This window comes from Kogia breviceps, chromosome 5, assembly GCF_026419965.1.
Source record: "Kogia breviceps isolate mKogBre1 chromosome 5, mKogBre1 haplotype 1, whole genome shotgun sequence".
Lineage (NCBI taxonomy): Eukaryota > Metazoa > Chordata > Mammalia > Artiodactyla > Physeteridae > Kogia > Kogia breviceps.
Window position 1 is genome coordinate 138,278,992 of NC_081314.1, and position 14,237 is coordinate 138,293,228.

At 44.1% G+C, this 14,237-nt stretch overlaps 1 protein-coding gene across 6 annotated transcripts in view; it reads left to right on the plus strand.

The window, feature by feature from the left end:
- Positions 1 to 1,259: 1,259 nt before the first annotated feature.
- Positions 1,260 to 14,237, plus strand: part of IFNGR2 (interferon gamma receptor 2) — a 47,136-nt gene continuing 34,158 nt past the window's right edge. For 4 of the 6 annotated variants that reach the window (XM_067035039.1, XM_059064466.2, XM_067035042.1 and 1 more), the window contains exon 1: positions 1,260 to 1,544. In XM_067035039.1, coding sequence (XP_066891140.1) covers positions 1,451 to 1,544 — 94 coding nt within the window. In that variant the 5' untranslated portion in view covers positions 1,260 to 1,450. Of the gene's footprint in view, positions 1,545 to 2,270; positions 2,381 to 14,237 lie in introns of those variants that run through there. The other 2 variants (XM_067035040.1, XM_067035041.1) reach the window with 2 other exon arrangements.

The following is a 14,237-nucleotide window of genomic DNA, read 5'->3' on the forward strand; positions in this document are numbered from 1 at the left end:
GCCTTAAACAAACAAAAACTGTCACCATTCATAATCCCACACTCTATTTCGCATCGGTGTTTAGGCATATTTCCTCCAGTCCTTCTCAATACGTCATTTTTGCAAGGACTCTGCTTTTTTCACAACATATGACGTGTGCCTTTGTCTTGAAAAACTCACTCAAAGTACCATTCAAATACTGCTAGACATTTCATCACATGTGTTTGCAACAGTGTCTGTAGAACTCCAAAGAGTTCTACAGTAAGGAAATAAAATGCAAAAAGTCCAAAAGTAAAGCTGGATGTTGCCAAACATTACGTGGCCAACTAGCCCAGCAGGGCCCCCCAGCGGGACCGAAGACCCTCTTCCTTCACTCTTGGTCTCCCCGCCCCGTCCCATCCCCACAACTCCCTCCCTTTTTTGCCCCGCTTCCTTCCCTGCTGAACTTGCTTTACGGCTCATCCTGGGAGAACAGCAGACACTCAAATTCTTGCTAGCATCAAACTGGAAACAGCGCAGACTCAGCCTGAGGGCTGGCCTCCCACACACACCCCCGCAGCCCCTGCGCCTGCGGTTACTTCCTCATAACACTCCTTCACAGCCTGAACCTGGGCCAAACCCACAGGCCGTTTTGAAATGTGGGACATTTCTCTCCCCCTCCGCGATACTGGGCGCCCATTAGCCCCCGAAGCCCCACTCCTTCCTTCTCGCAGGCTCTTTCAATCCACTATATCCGTAAAACCTATTTTCAAAAAAGGGTTCAAAGCTGAGTAGGTACTTTAGAGACTAATAAGCAAGCAAAAGTTTCAGCTCAAGGGAGGAATGCTCCAACTGTGCAACCCCTAGTATTAGGGAGCGGTGGGAGAAGAGGGGATGGGGTGAGGAGGGAGGGCTCCGCGCGAGGCTCACCCAGGGCCTTGGGTTTCGAGGGGGTCTTTCCAGAAGGGTCGCAAGGCCCCCGAAGGTGGCGTCTGGCAGGGTTCCCTCTCCCCGCCCACCCCCACCCCCACCCCCGTCCTCTGTGCCAGGCCCAGGCCTCGCTCCGGGAGGCCGGCCTCGGTGAGACCCCGGCCCGGGCGGCCGCAGAGGCCGGGATCGGGCCGCGCTGGGCGCTTCGGCCGCGGGGAGACGGGGTGGGGGTGGGGGCCGGGAGGCCCCGGGCCGCTGTTCCCGCGAGCGCCGGCGCGAATGGGGGGCGCCGGGAAAATCCCCGCGGCGGGCGGGGCGCTGGAGCGCGGCGGCCTCGCTGGGCGGGGCGCGGGCGCCGGGAGGGGCCGGCCTGGGCGCGGCGCCCGCGCCGGGCTCTCCTGCTGCCCGGGACGCGCCGCCGCCGCTCTGGAAGACGCAGGCCCCAGCGCCCTGCGCTCGCCATGGCCACCTAGGCGGCGACGTGAGCGGCTTGGCGACCCCGCGCCGGGGCCGGGCCGCGCCCAGAGCGCCGCCGAGCCCGCGGCGCCCAGGGCCCCGGGCCATGCGGCCGCCGTCTCTGTTACCGCTGCGGCTGCTGTTACCGCTGCGGCTGCTGTTACTGCTCAGTAGCTGCTGCGCAGCGGCGCCCCCCGCAGGTAAGCGGGGCCTGGGCCCCCCTCCCCCAGCGGCCGGCCGGAACCCTTGTCGCACGGGTGGGTGTCAGCGGGGAGCCCGGAGTAGGTGGGGTGGTAGGGGAGAATTCCGGGCGGTCTCGGGGCTTGGAGCTAGCGCAGCGGGAGGAGCCGCTGGGCGCCGTTCGTCCCCCTCGACGCCCTAGACATCGCGGGCAGGAAGGAGGGGCTCAAGCTGCCCGTGCCTGAATCTGGACACACTCTAGCTCCTCTCCCACCCCCGCGCCGCCGCCCAAACACCAGCGCGGTCGGACTCCGAATGTCTCAGAATGAACAAAGGAAAAACCGAATCCAGGGCTCGAGGAAAGGCCGCCTCTGCTGGCCACAAGAGTCTTCTCCTGGGCCGCCTGAGCGTAGCCCCGTCTGGCACGTCCTCCCCAGTGGCCTGAGCTAGAAGCAGGTCCCAGGCCTGCCTTCCTGGCAGCTGCGTGCCGTGGAGGCCAGCCACCGGCAGGGACCTCCGTCTTGGAGGTTGTGACTGTAATTCAGTCTTACTGTGGCCGGGTGTGTTTGATATCGGCTGTGAAATCCCGATGGTTAGTCCCTCAGGATGGGAAACGGATAGATGGGGGGCGGGGGGGGCGGGGCAGCGCTCAGGGCAGGACCCAGAAATGTCACGTTGCGGGTAAGGGGGGGGTCGGTCAGCTGAACCAGACTGTTAATCCCAGCTCCGTTCCCATCTGGACGGCCCTTTACCTGAGAGCCGCCACCTGCTTACCTCTGACACTAAGTGACCATACTTAGGAGCGAAAGAGAAAAACTACAAAAAAAAGAGAAAGAACGAGAAAACAATGACAAAGGTGAATGTGTGAGAACATTCTGTGCATGTCCACGTGTTTGTGTTTTGCTGGGTTCTTTCCTGTGGAAAAGTCGGTATCATAGATTGGGTAGCACTTAAGAAGTCTCACGAGTTTAGAAGTTTCCTCCCACTTGAATTCTCAAGGTGGTGTTTGCGTTTGCTTCTTTTATCAGCATTCCTTGCTAAAGCCCTTAAATGCCATAGATCCTGGCTGAGGGGAGCTTTGCATATGGGGATGTGTGCTCCTGGTTAAATGGCTGCTTCCCCTGGGAGTCCGGCAGATGGGTTGAATCTTGACTCTGCTCCTCCCCGGCTTCAAGCCTTGAACAACTTATGTCTGCCCTTCCCTGCTTCCTTCACGTGAGATTTGGGCATTGGTAAAATGTTGGTAACTGCCCAAGGTGCTCCTTTATACTAGTGCTGCCCCTGATTAGTCTGTGAACTGTTTGTGACTTGTCTGCCAATAATCCCGAGGTTGAGAGAAGTATTTCGAAACGTTGCCATTTTATATTGCTACAACATGCATGGGCGGGTCCATCTTTCTAGTGATTATCTTTGATTGTATTCTGCAAAAGTTTGGGTCTGTGTGATGCATTGGAAATAAACTGCTCTTTCACCACAGATCCTTTGCAAAGCAGCACCACATTATACTAATCTGTTTTTTTGTGACTATTTGAAATTTTGCATAATAAACAATTAAAAACTAACCGGGATATTTTTTTAACATCTTTATTGGAGTATAATTGCTTTACAATGGTGTGTTAGTTTCTGCTTCACAACAAAGTGAATCAGTTATACATATACATATGTTCCCATATCTCTTCCCTCTTGCGTCTCCCTCCCTATCCCACCCCTCTAGGTGGTCAAAATCACCTAGCTGATCTCCCTGTGCCATGTGGCTGCTTCCCACTAGCTACCTACCCTACAATTTGGTAGTGTATATATGTCCATACCACTCTCTCACTTCGTCCCAGCTTACCCTTCCCCCTCCCCATATCCTCAAGTCCATGCTCTAGTAGGTCTGTGTTTTATTCCCATCCTACCCATAGTCTCTTCATGACATTTTTTTTCTTAGATTCCATATATATGTGTTAGCATATGGTATTTGTTTTTCTCCTTCTGACTTACTTCACTCTGTATGACAGACTCCAGGTCCATCCACCTCACTACAAATAACCCAGTTTCATTTCCTTTTATGGCTGAGTAATATTCCATTGTATATATGTGCCACTTCTTCTTTATCTGTTCATCTGTCGATGGACACTTAGGTTGCTTCCATGTCCTGGCTATAGTAAATAGAGCTGCAGTGAACATTTTGGTACATGACTCTTTTTGAATTATGGTTTTCTCAGGGTATATGCCCAGTAGTGGGATTGCTGGGTCATATGATAGTTCTATTTGTAGTTTTTTAAGGAACCCCCATACTGTTCTCCATAGTGGCTGTATCAGTTTACATTCCCACCAACAGTGCAAGAGTGTTCCCTTTTCACCACACCCTCTCCAGCATTTATTGTTTCTAGATTTTTTGATGATGGCCATTCTGACCGGTGTGAGATGATATCTCATTGTAGTTTTGATTTGCATTTCTCTAATGATTAATGATGTTCAGCATTCTTTCATGTGTTTGTTGGCAATCTGTGTATCTTCTTTGGAGAAATGTCTATTTAGGTCTTCTGCCCATTTTTGGATTGGGTTGTTTGTTTTTTGTTATTGAGCTGCATGAGTTGCTTATACATTTTGGAGATTAACCCTTTGTCAGTTGCTTCATTTGCAACTATTTTCTCCCATTCTGAGGGTTGTCTTTTCATCTTGTTTATGGTATCCTTTGCTGTGCAAAAGTTTTTAAATTTCATTAGGTACCATTTGTTTATTTTTGTTTTCATTTCCATTTCTCTAGGAGGTGGGTCAAAAAGGATCTTGCTGTGACTTATGTCATAGACTGTTCTGCCTATGTTTTCCTCTAACAGTTTGATAGTGTCTGGCCTTACATTTAGGTCTTTAATCCATTTGGAGTTTATTTTTGTGTATGGTGTTAGGGAGTGTTCTAATTTCATACTTTTACATGTAGCTGTCCAGTTTTCCCAGCACCACTTATCGAAGAGGCTGTCTTTTCTCCATTGTATATTCTTGCCTCCTTTATCAAAGATAAGGTGACCATATGTGTGTGGGTTTATCTCTGGGCTTTCCATCCTGTTCCATTAATCTATATTTCTGTTTTTGTGCCAGTACCATATTATCTTGATTACTGTAGCTTTGTAGTATAGTCTGAAATCAGGGAGCTTGATTCCTCCAGCTCCATTTTTTTCTCTCAAGACTGCTTTGGCTATTCTGGGTCTTTAGTGTTTCCATACAAATTGTGAAATTTTTTGTTCTAGTTCTGTATAAAATGCCAGTGGTAGTTTGATAGGGATTGCATTGAATCTGTAGATTGCTTTGGGTAGTAGAGTCATTTTCACAGTGTTGATTCTTCCAATCCAAGAACATGGTATATCTCTCCACCTATTTGTATCATCTTTAATTTCTTTCATTCAGTGTCTTACAATTTTCTGCATACAGGTCTCTTGTCTCCATAGGTAGTTTTATTCCTAGATATTTTATTTTTTTTTGTTGCAATGGTAAATGGGAGTGTTTTCTTAATTTCACTCTCAGATTTTTCATCATTAGTGTATAAGAATGCCAGAGATTTCTGTGCATTAACTTTGTATCCCACTACTTTACCAAATGCATTGATTAGCTCTAGTAGTTTTCTGATAGCATCTCTAGGATTCTCTATGTATAGTATCATATCATCTACAAACAGTGACAGCTCTACTTCTTCTTTTCCGATTTGGATTCCTTTTATTTCTTTTTCTTCTCTGATTGCTGTGGCTAGAACTTCCAAAACTATGTTGAATAAGAGTGGTGAGAGTGGGCAACCTTGTCTTGTTCCTGATCTTAGTGGAAATGGTTTCAGTTTTTCACCATTGAGGATGATGTCTGTGGGTTTGTCATATATGGCCTTTATTATGTTGAGGAAAGTTCCCTCTATGCCTACTTTCTGCAGGGTTTTTATCATAAATGGGTGTTAAATTTTGTCAAAATTTTTTCTGCATCTATTGAGATGATCATATGGTTTTCCTCCTTCAGTTTGTTGATATGGTGTATCACGTTGATTGATTTGCGTATATTGAAGAATCCTTGCATTCCTGGAATAAACCCCCCTTGATCATGGTGTATGATCCTTTCAATGTGCTGTTGGATTCTGTTTGCTAATATTTTGTTGAGGATTTTTGCATCTATGTTCATCAGTGATATTGGCCTGTAGTGTTCTTTCTTTGTGACGTCTTTGTCTGGTTTTGGTATCAGGTTGATGGTGGCCTCGTAGAATGAGTTTGGGAGTGTTCCTCCCTCTGCTATCTTTTGGAAGAGCTTGAGAAGGATAGGTGTTAGTTCTTCTCTAAATGTTTGATAGAATTTGCCTGTGAAGCCATCTGGTCCTGGGCTTTTGTTTGTTGGAAGATTTTTAATCACAGTTTCAATTTCAGTGCTTGTGATTGGTCTGTTCATATTTTCTGTTTCTTCCTGGTTCAGTCTCGGCAGGTTGTGCATTTCTAAGAATTTGTCCATTTCTTCCAGGTTGTCCATTTTATAGGCATAGAGTTGCTTGTAGTAATCTCTCATAATCTTTTGTATTTTGGCAGTGTCAGTTATTACTTCTCCTTTTTCATTTTAATTCTATTGATTTGAGTCTTCTCCCTTTTTTTATTGCTGAGTCTGGCTAATGGTTTATCAATTTTGTTTATCTTCTCAAAGAACCAGCTTTTAGTTTTATTGATCTTTGCTATCGTTTCCTTCATTTCTTTTTCATTTATTTCTGATCTGATCTTTACGATTTCTTTCCTTCTGCTAAATTTGGGGAGTTATTTGTTCTTCTTTCTCTAAGTGCTTTAGGTGCAAGGTTAGGTTGTTTATTCGACATGTTTCCTGTTTCTTAAGGTAGGATTGTATTGCTATAAACTTCCCTCTTAGAACTGCTTTTGCTGCATCTCATAGGTTTTGGGTCATCATGTCTCCATTGTCATTTGTTTCTAGGTATTTTTTGATTTCCTCTTTGATTTCTTCATTGATCACTTCGCTATTAAGTAGTGTATTGTTTAGCCTCCATGTGTTTGTATTTTTTACAGATCTTTTCCTGTAACTGATATCTAGTCTCATAGCATTGTGGTCAGAAAAGATACTTGATATGATTTCAATGTTCTTAAATTTACCAAGGCTAGATTTGTGACCCAATATATGATCGATCCTGGAGAATGTTCCATGAGCACTTGAGAAAAATATGTACTCTGTTGTTTTTGGATGGAATGTCCTATAAATATCAATTAAGTCCATCTTATTTAATGTATCATTTAAAACTCATGTTTCCTTATTTCTTTTCATTTTGGATGATCTGTCCATTGGTGAAAGTGGGGTGTTAAAGTCCCCTACTATGATTGTGTTACTGTCGATTTCCCCTTTTATGGCTGTTAGTATTTGCCTTATATATTGAGGTGCTCCTATGTTGGGTGCATAAATATTTACAATTGTTATATCTTCTTCATGGATCGATCCCTTGATCATTATGTAGTGTCCTTCTTTGTCTCTTGTAATAGTCTTTATTTTAGTCTATTTTGTCTGATATGAGAATTGCTACTCCAGCTTTCTTCTGATTTCCATTTGCATGGAATACCTTTTTCCATCCCCTCACTTTCAGTCTGTATGTGTCCCTAGGTCTGAAGTGGGTCTCTTGTAGACAGCATATAGATGGGTCTTGTTTTTGTATCCATTCAGCCAGTCTGTGTCTTTTGGTGGGAGCATTTAATCCATTTACATTTAAGGTAATTATCGATATGTATGTTCCTATTACTATTTACATAATTGTTTCTAGTTTGTTCTTGTAGGTCTTTTCCTTCTCTGTGTTTCTTGCCCAGAGAAGTTCCTTTAGCATTTGTTGTAAAGCTGGTTTGGTGGTGCTGACTCTCTCAGTTTTTGCTTGCCTGTAAAGGTTTTAATTTCTCCATCAAATCTGAATGAGATCCTTGCTGGGTAGAGTAATCTGGGTTGTAGGTTTTTCTCCTTCATCACTTTAAATATGTCCTGCCACTCACTTCTGGCTTGCAGAGCTTCTGCTGAAACATCAGCTGTTAACCTTATGGGGATTCCCTTGTGTGTTATTCGTTGTTTTTCCCTTGATGCTTTTAATATGTTTTCTTTTTATTTAATTTTTGATAGTTTGATTAATATGTGTCTTGGCATGTTTCTCCTTGGATTTATCCTGTATGGGACTCTGTGTGCTTCCTGGACTTGATTAACTATTTCCTTTCCCATATTAGGGAAATTTTCAACTATAATCTCTTCAAATATTTTCTCAGTCCCTTTCTTTTTCTCTTCTCTCTCCGGGACTCCTATAATTCGAATGTTGGTGCGTTTAATGTTGTCCCAGAGGTCTTTGAGACTGTCCTCAGTTCTTTTCATTCTTTTTTCTTTATTCTGCTCTGCAGTAGTTATTTCCACTATTCTATCTTCCAGGTCACTTATCCGTTCTTCTGCCTCAGTTGTTCTGCTATTGATCCCATCTAAAGTATTTTAAATTTCATTTACTGTGTTGTTCATTGTTGCTTGCTTCCTCTTTAGTTCTTCTAGGTCCTTGTTAAATGTTTCTTGCATTTTGTCTATTCTATTTCCAAGATTTTGGATCATCTTTACTATCATTATTCTGAATTCTTTTTCAGGTAGACTGCCTATTTCCTCTTCATTTGTTAGGTCTGGTGGGTTTTTACCTTGCTCCTTCATCTGCTGTGTGTTTTTCTGTCTTTTCATTTTGCTTACTGTGTTTGGGGTCTCCTTTTTGCAGGCTGCAGGTTCGTAGTTCCTGTTGTTTTTGGTGTCTGTCCCCAGTGGCTAAGGTTGGTTCAGTGGGTTGAGTAGGTTTCCTGATTGAGGGGACTAGTGCCTGTGTTTTGGTGGATGAGGCTGGATCTTATCTTTCTGGTGGGCAGGTCCACGTCTGGTGGTGTGTTTTGGGGTGTCTGTAGCCTTATTATGATTTTAGGCAGCCTCTCTGCTAATGGTTGGGGCTGTGGTCCTGTCTTGGTAGTTGTTGGGCATAGGGTGTCCAGCACTGTAGTTTGCTGGTTGTTGAGTGAAGCTGGGTCTTGGTGTTGAGAAGGAGATCTCTGGGAGATTTTTGCCGTTTGATATTGCATGGAGCTGGGAGATCTCTTGTGGACCAGTGTCCTGAAGTTGGTTCTCCCACCTCAGAGACACAGCCCTGACGCCTGGCTGGAGCACCAAGAGCCTTTAATCCACACAGCTCAAAATAAAAGGGAGAAAAAATAGAAAGGAAGGAAAGAAAGGGAGGGAGGGAGGAAGGAGGAAAGAAAAAAAGGAATAAAGAAGATAAAGTAGGATAAAATAAAGTTATTAAAATAAATAATTATTCAGAAGAAAAAATTTCAAAAGTAAAAAAAAAAAAAGGAGTACAGTCAGAACCCTAGGACAAATGGTGAAAACAAAGCTATACAGACAAAATCTCACACAGAAGCATACACATACACACTCACAAAAAGAGAAAAGGGGAAAAAAATAATCTATCTTGCTCCCAAAGTCCACCTCCTCAATTTGGGATGATTCGTTGTCTATTCAGGTATTCCACAGATGCAGGGTACGTCAAGTTGATTGTGGAGATTTAATCTGTTGTTCCTGAGGCTGCTGGGAGGGATTTCCCTTTCTCTTCTCTGTTCGCACAGCTCCTGGGGCTCAGCTTTGGATGTGGCCCCGCCTCTGCATGTGGGTTGCCTGAGGGCGTCTGCTCTTCACCCAGACAGGACGGGGTTAAAGGAGCAGCTGATTCGGGAGCTCTGGCTCACTCAGGCCGGGGGGCTGGGGGGGGGCACGGATGCGGGGTGAGCCTGCGGCGGCAGAGGCCCGCGTGACGTTGCACCAGCCTGAAGCGCGTCATGCGTTCTTCCGGGGAAGTTGTCCCTGGATCACAGGACCCTGGCAGTGGCAGGCTGCACAGGCTCCCGGGAGGGGTGGTGTGGAGAGTGACCTGGGCTCGCACACAGGCTTCTTGGTGGTGGCAGCAGCAGCCTTAGCATCTCATGCCCGTCTCTGGGGTCCGCGCTGATAGCCGCGGCTCATGCCCGTCTCTGGAGCTCCTTTAAGCAGTGCTCTTAATCCCCTCTCCTTGCGCACCAGGAAACAAAGAGGGAAGAAAAAGTCTCCTTCCTCTTCGACAGCTCCAGACTTCTCCCAGACTCCCTCCCGGCTAGACGTGGTGCACTCTAACTGGGATATTTTTAAGAGAAACTCTTTGTTAGTCAAAACACAAAGCGAAAAGATTAACCATTATATAGTAAACGGGTAGTAAGTAGAAAAATTTCCAGACTTCTCCATAATTTACAGGTGTCCTTCAGTAGTCACGTAATTGCTTTTATGGTCAGAGGGGGGAAAAATACAAGTACTGGAAACAAAATTTTTAAAGGGAGACTTGCAATATTTACCCCTTCGAGTTGTTAGAAGGATAACATATGTAAAATACCGGACCTGGGGCTTCCCTGGTGGCGCAGTGGTTGAGAATCCGCCTGCCAATGCAGGGGATACGGGTTCGTGCCCCGGTCCGGGAAGATCCCACGTGCCGCGGAGCGGCTGGGCCCGTGAGCCATGGCCGCTGAGCCTGCGCGTCCGGAGCCTGTGCTCCACAACAGGAGAAGCCACAACAGTGAGAGGCCCATGTACCACACACACACACACAAAATACCGGACCTGACCCAATCTGTAGTAGGTGGTGCTTTAGATAGAAGCTAATCTAAGCATTAAAGTGCAGTGAGTCAACCCAGTCTTTAGTAATTTAATTACCTGAATGTTGAAGAATTAAGGCTTCTATTTGTAATTGTCATAGCTGCTGCTTATTGTCTAGCAGATTGGAGTGTCCTTAGGCCACAAAATTTTCTCACCATGACTTGCTGGCTTGAACATCCAAAGCTTCTCAGAGCTTAGAGACCAGTGAGAAAGACCATAATTCCCCAACCACATAAAAACCATTGCAGATAAATGTGTATTAAGTAACTCCTGTTTGTCCATAATCTCAACAGTGGAAACTACTATGTAACTGGAATGTTTGGGGGCAAACTCTATAAATGATAGTAATGGCCACCATTTATTGGGCTACTCTTTTAACTCAGACAAGCTGTTAAGTGCTTTCTATACATTATCTCTCCTAATTTCCTCACCCGTATTTTGAAGTAGTTAAGAGCCCCATTTTACTCCCTGGGAAACCAAACCATCCTTTATAGGAAGAGACAAATGGTCTAGGTAAATAAGCTGATGTACAGTATTTACAGACGAGAGCAGCTTCCTGGTTATGGGTGAGGATTCAGGGAATGTCTTTTTGACTTCTCCTCGTCTGCAGGGAGGTGAGATCATTGATGTTCATCATAATGACCCATCCATGGGAAGATTCTGAAGGCATTCGATTGTCAAGATTAAATGATTAATTTTGATGTTAGTAGTACTTTATTTTATTATCTGTGTGTGATGTGTGTTTATCAAACTATGCTGTTAAGACCCAGGAGAGACTATTCTTAAAAACGTATAAAATCTCAAACACCTGGATCCAGGGTGGATCGGAGGTGGCCGGTTGGGGCAGGAAGGGGGAACAGAAGAAGCTGTGGTTGTGAGGTGCAGAGGACACACTTGGCATCTCCCTAGGTTATCTCTTCTTACCATTAACAGTTAGTGAACCATTGCCCCGAAGACCATGGAGAAGCAAGTAGAGTGGGGCTTTGTACACCCTACTTAGGACTGTGAGCTTTTATCTTGTAGGAGCTGGGGAGCTGGGGTGTCATTAAAGGCCTGGTGTCCACCTCCAGGGACTGTATTAGTTTCCTTTTGTTGCTGTAATGAATGACTACCAGCTTGGCACCTCAAACATGTTTGCCGCCTAACTAATTGGCTGTCAGGTGATTTTGCCGTAAAAGATAAAATAACTGGTTGACAGTTTGGTTTCACAGTTTGGTTTCGAGGGGTTGAAATGTGTCAGCATTTCTTCCAGAGGGTGAAGTTACTGATGACTTTATCGAGCTGACAGATGATGATGATTTGGTTTCTGATTTTGAAACACACTACCTTGGAAGAGAAAGAGACCAATGGCCTTAAAGGCTCAGCATTGAACCAACGTTTCCCATAGAATTAAACGGTTATCAAGGGACATGTGACAATATGCCAAGACCACACAATAGTGTAGAGGCTTTCAACAAAGTACAAAGCTCAGTTACAAACATGCGTCCCTGTGTTCAGAAACTGACACCTCGCTTAATGAAAGACGAAATCTTAGTGAAAAAGAGAAAGCATGAAACAAGTCAATAAGCAAAAAACAAAACAATATATAATATGATGAACGAAAGACTTTGAAGACAAGTGCTTTGTAAAGCCCACAAAATAAAATCAATTGCGCAGTATTGCCATGCATCTATACACACTTGCAATGGATTCAAATATTTTGTATTTTGCAATAAAGTCTAAGTTTTGTTTTCACTTTTCATGTTTCATTATGTCTTGTGTAATGTTTCTCTTTTATGTTTCATTATTTTACATTTTACAGCTAAATTGCCTTACAGCAAATTAGTTATTTGGCAAAAATGTTTGCAGTGAAAATGCTGTGGCAAAAATGTCTACGGCAAAAAAGCTTATGGTGAAGATGCCTAGTACCAAATTTAGTGTCTTACAGTTCTGGAGGTCAGCAGTCAGATGCAGCTTTCACTGGGCTAAAATCAAGGTGTTGTAGCGATGTGTTCCTTTCTGAGGGTTCTAGGGGAAGAATCATTTCCTTGCCTTTTCCATCTTCTAGACAAACATCCTTGTGGTGGCATTGGGTCCACCCAAATACTCCAGGATAATCTGTTTTTAGGTCTTCTGATTAGGACCCTAAATTTTTAAAAAAATTTTTTAACATCTTTATTGGACTATAATTGCTTTACAATGGTGCGTTAGTTTCTGCTTTATAGCAAAGTGAATCAGCCATACATATACATACATCCCTATATCTCCTCCCTCTTGCATCTCCCTCCCTCCCACCCTCCCTATCCCACCCCTCTAGGTGGTCACAAAGCACCCAGCTGTTCTCCCTGTGCTATACAGCTGCTTGCCACTAGCTCTCTGTTTTTACATTTGGTAGTGTATATATGTCCATGCCACTCTCTCACTTCATCCTAGCTTACCCTTCCCCCTCCCCATGTCCTAAAGTCCATTCTCTACGTCTGCGTCTTTATTCCTGTCCTGCCCCTAGGTTCTTCAGAACCATGTTTTTTTTTAGATTCCATATATATATGTTAGAATATGGTATTTGTTTTTCTTTTTCTGACTTCCTTCACTCTGTATGGCAGTCTCTAGGTCCATCCACCTCGCTACATATAACTCAATTTTGTTTCTTTTTATGGATGAGTAATATTGCATTGTATATATGTGCCACATCTTCTTTATCCATTCATCTGTCGATGGACACTTAAGTTGATTCCATGTCCTGGCTATTGTAAATAGTACTGCAATGAACATTGTGGTACATGACTCTTTTTGAATTATGGTTTTCTTAGGGTATATGCCCAGTAGAGGGACTGCTGTTAGTTCTATTTTTAGTTTCTTAAGGAACTTCCATACTGTTCTTCATAGTAGCTGTATCAATTTACATTCCCACCAACAGTGCAAGAGGTTTCCCTGCTCTCCACACCCTCTCCACCAGTTACTGTTTGTAGATTTTTTGATGATGGCCATTCTGACTGGTGTGAGGTGATACCTCACTGTAGTTTTGATTTGCATTTCTCTAATGATTAGTGATGTTGAGCATCCTTTCATGTGTTTCTTCGCAATCTGTATATCTTCTTTGGAGAAATGTCTGTTTAGGTCTTCTGCCCATTTTTAGATTGGGTTGTTTGTTTGTTTGGGGTTTTTTTTTTAAGTAAATTTATTTATTTTACTTATTTATTGTTTTTTGGCTGTGTTGGGTCTTCATTGCTGCATGTGGGCTTTCTCTAGTTGCAGTGAGCAGGGGCAGCTCTTCGTTGCAGTGTGCAGGCTTCTCACTGTGGTGGCTTCTCTTGTTGCAGAGCATGGGCTCTAGGCAGACGCCCTTCAGTAGTTGTGGCACACAGGCTCTATAGAGCGGGATCAGTAATTGTGGCACACGGGCTTAGTTGCTCTGTGGCATGTGGGATCTTCCCAGACCAGGGCTCGAACGCATGTCCCCTGCATTGGCAGGCAGATTCTTAACCACTGAGCCACCAAAGAAGCCCCAGTTGTTTGTTTTTTTGATATTGAGCTGCATGAGCTGCTTGTGTATTTTGGAGATTAATCCTTTGTCAGTTGCTTAGTTTGAAAATATTTTCTCCCATTCTGAGGGTTGTCTTTTCGTCTTGTTTATGGTTTCCTTTGCTGTGCAAAAGCTTTTAAGTTTCATTAGGTCCCATTTGTTTATTTTTGTTTTCATTTCCATTTCTCTAGGAGGTGGGTCAAAAAGGATCTTGCTGTGATTTATGTCATAGAGTGTTCTGCCTATGTTTTCCTCTAAGAGTTTGATAGTATCTGGCCTTACATTTAGGTCTTTAATCCATTTTGAGTTTATTTTTGTGTATGGTGTTAGGGAGTGTTCTAATTTAATTCTTTTACATGAAGATATCCAGTTTTCCCAGACCCACTTATTGAAGAGGCTGTTTTCTCCATTGTATATTCTTGCCTCCTTTATCAAAGATAAGGTGACCATATGTGCGTGGCTTTATCTCTGGGCTTTCTATCCTGTTCCATTGATCTATATTTCTGTTTTTGTGCCAGTACCATATTATCTTGATTAC